At 39.0% G+C, this 14137-nt stretch overlaps 1 protein-coding gene across 4 annotated transcripts in view; it reads left to right on the forward strand.

Moving 5' to 3' along the window:
• The window catches only part of piezo2b (piezo-type mechanosensitive ion channel component 2b), a 90282-nt gene that overhangs the window by 9747 nt on the left and 66398 nt on the right, over positions 1-14137 (forward strand). For all 4 annotated transcript variants that reach the window (XM_086270821.1, XM_086270823.1, XM_086270824.1 and 1 more), the window contains exons 3-5: positions 2250-2375; positions 9754-9796; positions 13148-13310. In XM_086270821.1, the coding sequence (XP_086126947.1) occupies positions 2250-2375; positions 9754-9796; positions 13148-13310 (332 nt within the window). The remainder of the gene's footprint in view (positions 1-2249; positions 2376-9753; positions 9797-13147; positions 13311-14137) is intronic.

Consider the following 14137-nt stretch of genomic DNA (forward strand, 5'->3'; position numbering starts at 1 on the left):
AAAATCAGCTTTTGACACTAAGCGCCAATTAGACACAGGCAGCTCAAACTTATAAAAACCATCTTATTTTGCAGTAAAGACTCACATGTTCAAAATCATTTTAGAGGGAATTAGGTAAATAGATTGAGCTAAATTCACTGCTTTGTTTTGATGGTCTGTTTCATTCAGTCTTTTCATCTTCGAGGACATGCAGCAGTTAAATCTGTTAAGTTAATTTAAAACGAATGTTTGACATGAATAATTCATTAGGTGCGTTTTGCTTTGAAAAGCTGCAGCGCAGCTGTGTGCCCGCGGATACGTGAGCACAGAGACAATATTTTATGCAACTTGTTGTTGTTGTTTTTGTGTTTTACTCTCTAATGCCATAATTGCAGTATTTAGCTCAATGTACCTTTGAAGGCATTCCCAGTGGAGGTGAAAAAAATCTAAGCTGTTGCTTTTAAAAGAGCAACAAGCATTGCGAGAGCTTTAGCAGTAGGTGTTACAAGCTTTGTGAAATCTGTAGTCTTTTAGCCGTCTTACATGACTTCACATAAATATTTGATGTTATGGGTTATATGGTTATCAGGTTTATGTTTTAGCTTGCAGACTTCTAATTTGGCTTTTTTTCTTTTTAGTCTTTGTCATGCTTTCATGCTTTTTAACGACCTGAGATGCTTTTTCTCTTATTGTTAAGTCGGACAGCAGGCTTCCCCATAAATTGAACTGGTCTTTAAAAGACTTAATTAGGCTTTTCTGAAACTGTGATTTGGCAGGACAGCGTGTTTTGTCAGGTCTTAACGCTGTCAGATGGATGAAGTTCTTTGACTGTTTAGGAAAAAGAAGGAACCGTTAAAACCAAACAATGGCCTCTGTTTTGAAAGGGGGGGGAAAAGTGCTCTTGGGACAGAATTTTGAAACTGAAAAAGTGACGCAGATTACTTTTTCAAGATGAGCATTGGCAAACAAGTCAGATGGCCGTCAGGCAGCAAAAATGTTCTATTACAAATAGGAAAAACAGGGGGTAAAGCCAAACAAGTTGCAATGTCCCGAGCCTTAGTACCAGTTTGGATGCAGAAGCTCGCAAAAACTCCTCATACCTCGCATTTACAAGCATTCTTTTCCCCCATTGTGAAAGCATTGGGAATTGCAAAGGGAAATTAACACAAATTGTTTTTACTTCAACATTTACTGCAAGAAGTCCAACGTGATGTGTTGTTGCACACGTTTGATAAGGTTAGCCCTCAGCGGCCCGAGGCTCAGCAGTAGCGCCTCACCTCAGCCAGGATATTACCCCACTGTAGTAAAACTGCTGTGCATTCCCCCACAAGGATGCAGTAAATTTAATGAGATGGGGATGTTGCCCAGTGAAGAACCAAACTGTGCAGATAAGCAAAACTATTTAATAAAACATTGTTGATAGCCCAGCACAAGACATTACTGTTATTTATTAATCAAAGAACGAGAGCCTGATCCAGCTTCATTTGCCTTCTCTCGATCAAGATTTTCATTTTCATAATTAGTGGGAAACCTGCTGCTGAGAATTTTGACCATAACAGCTCCTGAAATTATCCCAAATACCTGTAGGTGCACCATAAAGTGGCCATGTGTTGAACAGCTGTGGCAGCTCCCCTGCCCGATCTCTTCCACCCTCCCAGGATCAGTCATCCACTGACAGCTGTATTCTTCACAGTCAACACCTTCATGTTCATGGCCTCCAACAGCCAAGTCCTTAACTGTGAACACCAACAGACACTGAAGCTGAAGAGCAGAATTAAGTTCAAAATCTTATAGACGGTAACTTATCGACTTAGAGGTCCTGTGGTCCACCAAAACGTTTATTTGACTTGTCAGTAGAAATCAGCTTTGCTCAATAGTAACGTTACCAGCTCTTGACCAGGATATGTATTGTGATCCACTGAAAATCCCTCCTGGGTGCTGTCCCAATCACCCTCACCTTCTTTACCAATTTATTCAAAACAGCTCCAGACTCCAGGCACTGACTTTTTCTATGAGAAACAGCTGTCTGTTTTCAAATCCATTCAGTCCTAAACTGAAGTCCTAAGAAAACTACACGAAATGGCACTTTTTAAATATGTCACTCAAACTCAAAAAGAAGCAAAATTTCACTTTTGTGTTTGATAAAGTTCTCAGTATCTACACAAGCAAACCAGCGCATAGACTTTTCTGTGTTTCAGTGGATGAATGAACATGTGGGAATCTTTAAACTGAGCCGTGTTGAACTCACTGTAGCTGTTCTCCTCTGTTAGGCCACACAGGGCGTCTCCTCCAGTCGCTCTGCTTCACCAGTATGTCCTTCCTGCTACTCCACATCATCTATCAGATTACCATCCACAGCCTCGTGGCCGGGAACTCCATCGCCTCCAACTTCAACTGTGAGTACACTGCAGCCATTGTAGTACACGCTCTAAGAGTAGCGACGTTTGTTCTGTATACAGAAATAAAATAAAATCCCTCACGGGTCAAGAATCCAAGAAGCAGGAATGGAGTTTATTGATTGAGTGGTCTTCTGTTGTTCTTGCCTTCTGGAAACATTTAAAAAAGACATGCAGGAAGCACCTTATTCGTTTTTAGAAAAGGGGATAGACTAATAAAGATGAATTAAACCCTTTAAAATCATTTTCTGCCAAAGTGTGAGTCAAGGCAGAGGTATGTGACCGTTGCAGTTTGTTTCTTTGCACGATTACATGAAAACTAGCAAGGTGGAGTTTATGAAACTTGGTAGAGCGGTGGAGTATGGGTAAAAGTAGAGCTCATTAATTTCTGGTGTAGATCTGGATAGGGCAGAGGTCGGCAGCTTACCTCTGGGTTAAGACGTTGGCACTGGCAGAGCATTTAAGGGTATTTTTCTATAAAATCATATTTTTATTGGATCAAATGTCTTTTGCAGGGAACTTATTGCTTTGGTTGTATTCACTGGGAAATCAAATATGGTAAACAAAAACACCATCTTTTTCTAACCTGTAAGAGCTTAACCCTGGTTTACACTTGTGTGGGTAACCTAATGGTAGATTTGGCTTAATTTGGTCATGTTGCACTTTGATTATTTACCCTGTAAATATTTCTTTTCTGAGAAAATACCGTGTTTTAAATCATGCGCGTTGAAAAAATGTCCAGCCTGCTTTAAAAATGCAAATTACCTGCATTACTTTCAAATAATTTGAATTTAATAAGCCTAAGATGTCAAGTTGAATCAAATGTTTGTATCTGAAGAGTTTTTAGGGCCTCAGTCGCAGGCCTAGAGAACATAAAGCCGTTCTCTCTGATCAATCATAGACTTTTTTCATTCCCACATAGCCAAAATAGCTCCAGTGTCTGATTACACCTTTTAAAGAGGTGTACACATACGAGCTGTGATGTAGCCTCTGTGCTCCTGCAGCTGCACGTAGCTGCTGGAGTTATTGCGTACAGCAGAAATATAAATGAGGCTAAACCTGACTGTAAAGACATTAACCATGATTTACTTGCACAGAACGGATGTTTTTTGGGGGGTGGGAAAGACCAGATAAGGCGGATTCTCTTCCTGTTCATGACCGACTATGTGCACACGTGTGTCCCATCAGTCTCACGTGCCCTTGTATACCTGCACTCTGACCAGCCCCTGATGCAAGGTCACAAAGTTGTATATCGCCAGAGAAAGTTGTAGCTTTTTCACAGCCTGAGGCAAGATTTCCATCCAAAACACTAAGTGAAGACATGCACCATTTGCAGGAGAGAGCACACTTCGCTCTGAATAGTAATTCAGGTTTTTTTTTTTTTTAGATACCTTCATTCTTATTGCATTTTGTCACATCATGAAGATTTATGGATCCGACACATTCCTCAGTGTAATTAGCTTCTTTGTGCCATATGGCAATGCAGAGAAAAAGGATACTTGGTGCCAGTAAAGCAAACATTGTAAGTTCCTGACTCAGTGTTGGGAAGGTGTTAATAGCTGGCTTTGGGTTTCTCATGAAACTCTGTATCAAACTGTAAAATATGAACGTGTCTAGACGGGACAGACCCTGACCTTATGTTATAATGACTTGTTCTCTCTAATGGAAGCGGCTCGGTTTTCTCCGCCGAGAAACGGCCAACTCACAAGGTAGAACGAACCTTATCGCCTCAGGCAAAAACACACGACACCTCTCAGAGAGGGTAGACTAAATATTCTGTCAAGGAAGGCCTTATTCCTAAAGTCTCCGGGGCTCCAGTTTTTTGGCAGATCAAACCCTGGAGTGACACCATAAATTCTGTCCAGTTATTTTATATAAATTTGTATTTTTCATTCAGTGGAAGCACTTTGAAACGCATGCTTTGAAAGTGCTATACAAATAAGCTTTCATTATTATTATTTTGTGTAAAAAATGAAACAATCCAGTAAAAACAGTGAAAACAGCAACTTTCTCTCTAGCCAGAGCAAGTTGTGTGACAGTAAATGTCAAGGATTTTCTGTGTAAAAGGCAGATTGTGTGCTAGGACTTGAGAAACAGGAGTGAACTTAAAAATCAGCTTTAATGCTGTTAGCTCACAATAATACAAAAGTCCAAACATCTGCATAGCAGAAGCTGGGTATCTGAATGCCAGGGATCTTTAGGAAAACAGGCTAGGGAGACACACAGCCATGAGGGACGACAATACAAAGGACAAGAGAAAACTCAGACGATATATGCATACAACAGATAATGTGGGGAGAGATAACAGGTGGGAGGACAGCTGTAACTAATCCAGAACCTGAGACAAAGGAAGTAAAACATCACACAAGACACAGAGAAAAACAATAACTAAAATAAAACAGGAAGAGATAACGGCAACAGAGATTAAGCATGACACGGAAATAGAAGGGAGGCGGGAATACCAGGAAATTCAAGGAATTAAATATGAAACAAATTCTAACCAAGAACAACCTAAATTTGAAACTGAAATCTGAGAATATGAATAAACAGACACCAACCAGGAAATGTTGTTATAAGAAAAATACAAAACTCAAAACACATGATTCGTATCTCCAAAAGAATCAAGAACCCATAAACCCAAAACCCTGCGGCCAAGACCCAGAGTCCATGATACAAAAAACTGTAGCGTAACCAGCCAGATGTTAAAGTTTCTGTAGCCCAAACCTTCTGCTGTAGGGCAAGAAATACAGATTATTGCAGTAAAGAACACAAATACATGACTTTTTAGAAATCAGCTGCATTTTAACTGACAACCTATTCACTCACATAAGCAGATTAACTCAAGACAAATCAGATACACTTTAGCTTTGACATCCAGAGTTAGCGTGACTAAAATCTGGAAGAGATGTATGAATCACAAGAGAAAGAAAAGAGTCCAGTGAAAAACATTTTACTGAATGAATATCAAATTGGTAGCACGATGTAAAAACCCACAGATATGTAACATGCAGAAAAGCACAATGACCAGCTTTAAATAATAAGTCTGTTTATATTTTTTTTTATATATTTTTGATTATAATAAATCAAGTCAAAGTGAACTTCCGTCGATTTATTAATTTAATTCCGCTTATCCAGCTCGGATTCACGGGATCTTGAGTCTGTCCCAGCTTCTAAAAAAGGACACGAGGCTGGGTATCCCCTAGACAGGTCGCCAATCTGTCGTAGGGCCAACAGAGAGACAGAAAACCATTCACGTTTTAGCCAGTTAACCTAACGTGATAGTTTTTGTGGGAGGAAGCTGGAGTACCCGGAGAGACGGGCAAATTACACAGATAGACCTCAGCCGACCCACGACCTTCTTGGTGGTTAGTTGAACTGGTTCTGCTATCAAATATTGTGTGTGCAGCTTAGCATGTTCTAGTTTTTATCTGTTTGCTAGCCCATTGTTACTCAGACACTATTAATAACACATTAGTGAAACACTGCTATTCTAGTTGACATGTTCCTTAATGAGTGCTCGGACTGTTTTATTCTGACTCGGTCCATATCCTGTCTCTAAATGCTCGTGCGTTGCCGTCGGACATTGTGGAGCCTTTTTAAAAAAGAAATTAAAATAAATATTTGTCAGTGGGTTTTAAGAATCCTGCTTTCAGAAGTAGTGGATGTTGACACACTGAGGAAGTCAGAAAGTGCTTGGACTGGGCAGCACATTGTTTGTTTTGTAGATCTTGAGATTAGCTGACAGTAAGAAAGTAAAGTATATCAGACTTAATTGTTAAGACTGATTTAAATCAATAGAGGCTGTCAATTCAAATAGATACCCTTGATAACTGTTTGAGCAGGAACAGTAAATATATTAAAACAAAAAGCCCCCCCCCGTTTTGTTCCTCCAGCAGTGCAAAAAATAATAAAAGATAAATAAATAATTTGGTGTACATGACTTACTGTCCTCCCTTGAATGCACACCACTCCTGGTATTTTAAACATGCTTAGTATGGATTCTTGCTATCTAAAGTCAGGCTATTTATGCTTTGCCCTATCTCACACTGGAATTTCAGTAAAAACCACACTGAGTAGATCAAAAACATCCTTGTATCGTGTCAAAACAACATTTCGCAGCACACTTCTTTTAAACAATCTGCACCCAATCTTGCACAATATGCAAACCGATGATTTTGATTCACTGTGATGATTTGTATACATGTTGTTGGCTTTTCCACTTCCTGAAGTTAATGTCAGCCTGTTGATATTGATATTTTAATGTTATTTCTATACAACAGGAAGTTAGGCATTACTCTTTGTCTTCTCATTCTGCCGCCTGAGAAATAGCCTTATCTCAGATTTTCTATATCTGGCATTTAGCCTCCTTGACACCCTTTTCCTTTTGGCAGTCGAGTATAAACAAGGAGTCCTCCTTCGCAGTTAGGTGGTTATCCTCTCCCCGGATAACTTCATATAATTTCCTCCGTTCACCGCAGCCAAATACGCCATTAGAGCAGTAAGCTGAGTATGAGTATGAATGAGAAAACCTTTCCAAAAAAGCTGACACCTCCAGCTGTTGGAGCAGGTCAGCGACTGGTCACCAGATGAGTCCGGGGACGCCTTCCTTTGGAGTCATCCGTCATTCCTGCATGCTGACTCGACATTGCATTTACAAACAGTTGAAAACATTTGTATTCCAGATGGGTGGAGTTCAATACATTGCAGATCTAAATTGCCAGTTTGTGACTAAAAAAAACAAGCTCCACTCACTTCCATATACTTTCCTTTGATTGTTTAAACTTTATGGTAGTTTTTAGCAGCAATCTGGTCACTAAGGAGCTTTTTTAAGTATAATAAAGGATTTGTGCATTCAATTTGTCTGATGGCAGTAGACATTTGTCCAGTCTGTAAGGGCTAAGCAGCCTAAAAAAACACGGCTGTGCAGCGGTGGTCTTTGTAAAGCCCCATTGTTATTCCCTTTTGTATCCACACATGTCTTTCCTGCTGTTTCCTTAATGTGCAACACTTACTAAACTCTCAGATTGTCTGATATAATTATGATGTGCTGAAATGTCGATTGTGCTTATCACCATCCTCTGTGGAAAAGGGGCAGCTGGCATTAGGTCCCAGAGATAGAAGCGAGAGTGCAAAGAAATGCAGCACTGAGAGGTTAACAGCCCAGCAAGTACAAAGGGTGTTTTATGGTGTTCGCATAAAGTGTGAGGACAGGTATTTTTGGTGCCCAGCTGGGGTGAAATGTGGCCTCGCCTCGGCAGGCAGAAAGTCTCTCTTCTAGAAGTCTCCGTGCTGAGTTCAGTCTGCACTAGAAAGTATTCCTAAGACATCCTATGCATCAGACTGGCCTTGCTTTACCTCTGACATTCCTCGAGCATGATCTCACACACAGGATGGATTTCCTCTTACATCTGTAGGTTTGGTTTTGGGGGTGGGTTGAAGTTGCATGTTGCAAACTGACTGCATTTGCTTAATGCATCACTGGGTTTTTATTTTAAGATTTAAACAGGGCATTAAGTAATCTATGAACTCTATCAAGCTCTGTGGGTGATTTTTAGGAATTAGGACAACATGAGTGGAGCTTATCTCCTACTGTGCAAGTTTCTGGCACTCCCCTCTTTCCTGACCACTTAAGCTACTTGTAAATGACACAAACAGCAAAGCAGCGAGCAAAAGCAAAAGAACAAAAGGTGCATAGAAGAGCTGGTGCTAGAGATGTTTTAATATTCACTGAAACTGCTGCTCAAAATCTCTAAAGTCTAATTTTGCTTATGTCATTTTGATTGGAGTTTTCACTGTTGTTTAATCTCATGATTAAAGCTGGCGTGAGTAATTTTGGACCTTTGGAGGAAAAAAAAGATTCCAAAGGAAAACACAGCCACGATAAACCGTTGGCTTGTAGGTTTGTTATGGTTACTAACAAATCCAGTGGACACAGACCAACAAGTTGTTGGATTCATGTTTCAGGTCAGTGGAATTTGCAGATTTTAAACTCAGGTTTGGTGCTTTTACTCCAAATAAAGACATGTGTGTCTTTAGCTTTTAACGTTGATGTTTGGCTCTCTGCTTTCTGCTCTTCTGAGCTTGTGTGGCACAGTTTTATGCAAGTTACTGAGAATCAGAGCCGTACTGCTGTGTGGAAACGTGGCTGAAAGCTGACGAGAGCTACACAGAATCTTTTTTTACATCAAATTGAACAAATACTATGTTTAGCTTTGCTCTCAGCGTGCAAATAGATTGTTTGGTGTTTCAATTCTCTGCTCCACACATGATAAAATGGTTGCTAGTCACTGGTAAATTGCAGTGTTGCTTAGTACCACAGAGACAATAATTACTAATTTCCTTTTGTTCTTTAGGGTGTTTAGCTATTACTGAATGAGTCATTCACACAACCTAGTTTGTTTCCTCCATCAGTGAGCTCTTTTAGATGGGAGTAACTGAGTGGAAGTGGACTGATGAGTCTCAAACAGCGTTTGATGTCAGGGTATGTCATGTAGCCCCCTCCTTTCACAGATGTGTGTATGTTTGTTTTCTTTCTTTCCTTTTTACTTTGTAAAATTCTTAATAACTGTGGTGATTTTTTTTTGATTAACAGGAAGACATTTTATTTAAAGAAAAATATATATTTATATATGCCTCTCGCCCTAAGACAACTGGGATAGGCTACAGCCCAGTTTGATCACTGATGAAAGATAATTGTACTTACTTGTTTTGCTCAATGTAGTAAATGTGTAACAAGAATTGCTGTGAAAAAATGTCTGTTTTCAGTTTTTTTAGCTTGACAAGCTGGCAGTAGCTGGCTTGCACAGCGGAGACACGGCAGATAAGATGAAGATGAAGTGTTTTATCTGCTTTATCTGTGTTGAGCTAAATTCAGTTCAGCATATAATTACTACCAATAGACAAAACAGATGGACTACTGATACGTCATTTAGTTGAGTCACACTGACGTTGTGTTTTCTGTGGCAGTAGAACAAAGGCCGAATGAGTGCTGTTCTTTCGTTCTCCCGAGCTCATGAATTGAATACCTGGAAATCTCCTTGTGGGTGTTGGAGTGATGGTCAGGAACACTTCAACCAATGCAAAGTGTGGAAACGAGGCTTTGGTTTTTATTTTCTCGTTTATACATGAAGGTTACACGAGCACCGCGAACGATCCTCTGTATGAAATTAAAAGATGAGCTGATGCTATCACTGGATACATTAATAGAAATGGTTTCTTTCTAATTATTCAGTTTTATTTTTGTTTAATTTGTTTCTTGATCAACCAACTTCCTAATTGTTTCTAATGACTGTGATCTAACAATTATTAACTTTAAAGGTGCTTTTCTTTGCCACACCTCACCTGTACTCACTAAATTACTTCATATATTTGTGTGCAGGTTCCTCATGGGAGAAATCCATAAGACAAATTGGCTTTGAAAGGTAAGATAAGATTTAAACTAATAATGAGTTATAAATAATAATGATGCTAATAATAATAATAATTCCACTCATCGGTTCTGCCTGCACTTGTGCTACAAAATGATTTCAGTTCATGTGCTGAAGGTGGAAAACAGTGGCACAGTCTACAGAGTGGATATGGATACTTTATTTATATTTTATAGCACAAAAACACGAGTGAGCGAGAGCGAAAATCAAAATTAATGTAAAGAGTAGTGTAACAAATTACTTTCTCTGGGAGTAATTAAGTAGCGCACTGCATTACTTTTAAGAAAAGTGTTCTGTGTTCTATGTGTAATAATTACTGAATTACTTACTAAAATTATTTATGTAGCAAATAAAAAATAACAATAAAGAGAGAAACAAGACAAAACCAAGGTGCTGTCCACATTATGTGGCTGACAAAATTAAAAATATTTATGAAAAAGTCAGGATAACAGAATGTTAATGTATGATCAGTTAGTTTGGACATGCAGGGACGTAAAGCAGAGTCGAGTCTGAGCAGGGAATCAAGCAGTCTGCACCAACTAAAGATGAGACACTATGGACTGAGCGGTCTGCAGACACAGTGTGTGCAGTCAAAACTTTATAATTTTGTGTGGAGAAAAATTAGGTGAAATAAGATTTTTTAAAAAGTAGAATTTAGAAAATAAACTATTGTATAATGTGATAAACTAAATAACAAAATATACCTTATAAAATAACTATACAAAAAAAGGGGTCACCTGAAAATCATTAAAAACAAACTAAAACTAAATATTTGTACGAAATGAAAACAAAATCAAAATAAACTAATTCAGTTTTGAAATTGAAACCCTGCTGAGCGATGATAACACATAAATAGTACAACTGGGGTTGTAATAATAATGCAGTTTTAAGGAAATATCTTTAAAAATAAATTATTTTAAAATTCACATTTTCGCTTCACCTTTTTGTATCACCGCTCTGTTTGCAGGAGGTGGCACCGACCGTGCAAAGTGTCTTAAATATAGCAGCCCCACAATAACATTAAACATCACTTATTACTGTAGCTGCAGTGGCTCGTCATGTGCCCAGCTTCATAAAAGCTCCAAACCTGTCCCTGTGTGGATTCTTGTTGAACGCTAAACCCACTTATGTTTGACAGTGGGTTGACAGGCCTATTTTTCAAAGCTTTTGCTGTTGTGTCTGCCTCCCCCCCACACACACATGATCATATTAGATGTGGTTTCCTGAGTACGGGAATGTCCTAACTCAGCCACGTCCTTTTTTCCAGTACTCAACATCCTTCATACTGTAAGTGGCGGAAGTAGAGCCATAAACATTTCATCCCATATGCATTTACCTGTTTGTGTCGAGGGTCATATACAGTATATGAGCAGTGATTACAGTTGGCTTTGGTGCATTTTAATGCCTAAATGGACCTGAGCTCAGATATATCCAAGCCTGAAAACGATTCACAGCTGTTGTGTGACTTTTTCAGTCATGCTGAGTGTTCAGTTTACTCAGGATTGACCTTTGCAGATCCTTCATAAATACCAAATATTTATATACAGGGCACATTTTATTTGGTCTATATTTAAAGTTTTTCACTGAGGTGGCGTGACTAATTCCAGCTGTAGCTTGGACCAGTGAGGACAGGTCCGAACACTACTGATGTTTTTGTGATTCCCTCATACGATAACTATGGGAAAAGTGGGAGTCACTGAAGTTACTGGCTCAGCCCCGTTTGGCTCTGATGGTTTCCATCTCTTTCATCCATGTGAGGATGCGCGAAGCTTCACAACAATGAAGCAAATGGAAACAGGCGTCCTTGAGCAGATTAAACTCCACAACAGAAGCCAGAGGCGCATCTATTTATCGGTGTGTGCGTTTTTCCATCAAGATGATTAGCACTCTGGTTTCAACTTGTTAACTTTTATAAGCTTTATATAAGCTCAAAACCAGAATCCAGAATGACACTGGCTGTTTTTTTTCTCTTTTTTTTTAAAATTACAAGTATTTGGTCTGCTTTTTCTCTGCAGCCTGAGCCGCAGAATCACCAGTATGGTGTGTTTATTGTAAACTGTTTAATTACTCTTGGAGCCCAGCATGAAATGTAAAGAAAACACTTTAGTGGCCAAAGACAGGATGGAGCGCTATTGCTGTAAAACCAAAATAGAAATTGGTTTGGATGATAAAAGAGAGTTTTAAAGCTTTTGAAACCTGTTAGCCATTTCAGGGACAATTTTTATTTGATTTAATAGAACATGCAATCATGACACCTCATAAAATGCGTCCTCGGGCAGCATAAATGCATCTCTCTGGATTATTTGAAGTCTGAGATTACTGCAGCAGTCATGGCAACTGTCCGCCACCAGTGTTTAGCTTCCTGTTTGAACAAACCTTTTTGTATTTAATTAGACGTGAGCGGACTAATCAAATAACAAATGTTGCAAAGGCAGTGTTTGTTCACAGCGCTATAACTACAAGAGTTTAAACAGCGTCATGTTTTAATATATCAGTAATAAAAACCCCGAGCTGTCTTTGTGTAAATATGATTTGTTTATTAAGTGTTGTCAAGAGAATTCAGACAGATGGACAAACATCTCAAAATGATCCCTTTATTTAGTCCTTACTTTTCTTACTCCATGCAGATGAAAGAGAAAAGAAATAGGGCTAATTACGCCAGCTGCCTCCGTACGAACAAAGGATGCAGTTTTTAGGGAAGTAAACATGTTTTTCACAGTTTAGTTAAAAACAGAAAATAACGCTCTCCCTCTCTCATGGCCTTTTTGTTTGAATGGAATTTAACTCGTTAACAGCAATATGTTTAAAGCCCGATTTCATTAAAGAGGGTGGTACTGCATATAAAATCTGAGCACAACACATATTAAAAGAGCACTTGAGTAAGGGAAAAATACAGATTCCCATGCGTTCATGTGAACAGGTGGTGTTTTGCTTCAGTAATACCTGTTCTCGTGATTCTCAGTGCAGCTCCTGTCTGCCTGAAACGGATTAGAATGAATTAATAACTTTTCTTTATTTTAGTTTTAAAAAGTCAGAGATACAGAGGGACATGTGACGTGAACTCAGCCAGGTTCAAACACAGGGCAGCACCTGTTTATGGGCCAAAGTAAACTAAACAATCGACCAGGAGTCCCTGGATTTCTCAGAAAAACTGCTTCATATTAGACCTCATTGTCCACGGGCAGTTAAGCCTGTTTTATCTTGTCCCAATTTCAATCCTTTATGTGTTATTGGCCTGCAAGATTCCTCCAAATCACGATTTTTGGGATTCATCTGCACTTTGAGGAACCGAGCGTCTGCTTTCTGTCAGCGTCTGTGTCCCATCTTTTGTCTGTTTGTCCCCAGCGTGAGAGGTGCAGATGCGGGGAATGGCATCCGAGTGTTCATCCCCGATATCGGCATGTTTATGGTCGGCTTGGGCATCTGGCTGCTGTGTCGCAGTCTGGTCCAGAAGAGGCCGCCTGAGGACATGGCACAGTACAATGAAGACTTCCAATCAGAGGAACAGGTAGGTTTCATTTGAGCTGAAATGAAGTCCGTCTGTCTGGATGGTTTGAAAAGTTCTTTTAATTTTGTTGTTGTTCATTGTAATATTTTCTTACTCCATGAAAACTCCACACAATTAAGATATTCACGGTGGGTGGAAAAACAAAGTATTGGTCGGTTTCACGCAGAAAGAGAAATGAATGGAGAGCAGTCTACTAATTGACTTATTGTTTCCTTTCCTGTTTGAAATAAAAAGTGAAGGGAGGTGTGGGTTAAAGTGTGGATTTCATAAAAAAACAATAAATCATTTAGGAAGCTGAGTACAAGCAGATTTTTGTGCCTAAAACAAAGAATAAAAGTGTCTTGAAGAGAATAATGTCTCAGTCTAGTCAGAGGAACTTTCAGTTGGCCGTAAACTCCTATGTAAACAATTTCACACAAACTGATTACAGACTTCAGCGCTGAGGAAAGAAAAAGTTGTTCATTGTATGCTGTCAAAATTATTGCTATAAGTATATGAAAGGAGACTAAAAAGTTCACAAATCTGTTCATTATAAATACAAAAACCTGAGCTTGTTTAAATCGCACAGCTACTGGCATCCCCTCTCTGAAAACCTGTGTGCGCATTCGTGATTTCACCATGGACCTCCAACTCATACAGAGAGCAAATCTCAAATTCAAAGTGACCTGACATTTATGTTGAGAAACATAGCTGCTGAAGAGAACTGCATCTTTTCTAGACCTTAAAAAAAGAACCACATTTAAAACAAAATAATAATAAAATATTTGTGTTTTTAATGACCGTGTGAACTAAATTCACCTTGTTACAAACAATCAAATTCAATTTCA

Source organism: Aulonocara sp. 'chitande type north' Nkhata Bay, linkage group LG18 (genome assembly GCF_057382095.1).
Source record: "Aulonocara sp. 'chitande type north' Nkhata Bay isolate Kocher_YH1m ecotype deep benthic linkage group LG18, A_spYH_male_GT1.1, whole genome shotgun sequence".
Taxonomy (NCBI): domain Eukaryota; kingdom Metazoa; phylum Chordata; class Actinopteri; order Cichliformes; family Cichlidae; genus Aulonocara; species Aulonocara sp. 'chitande type north' Nkhata Bay.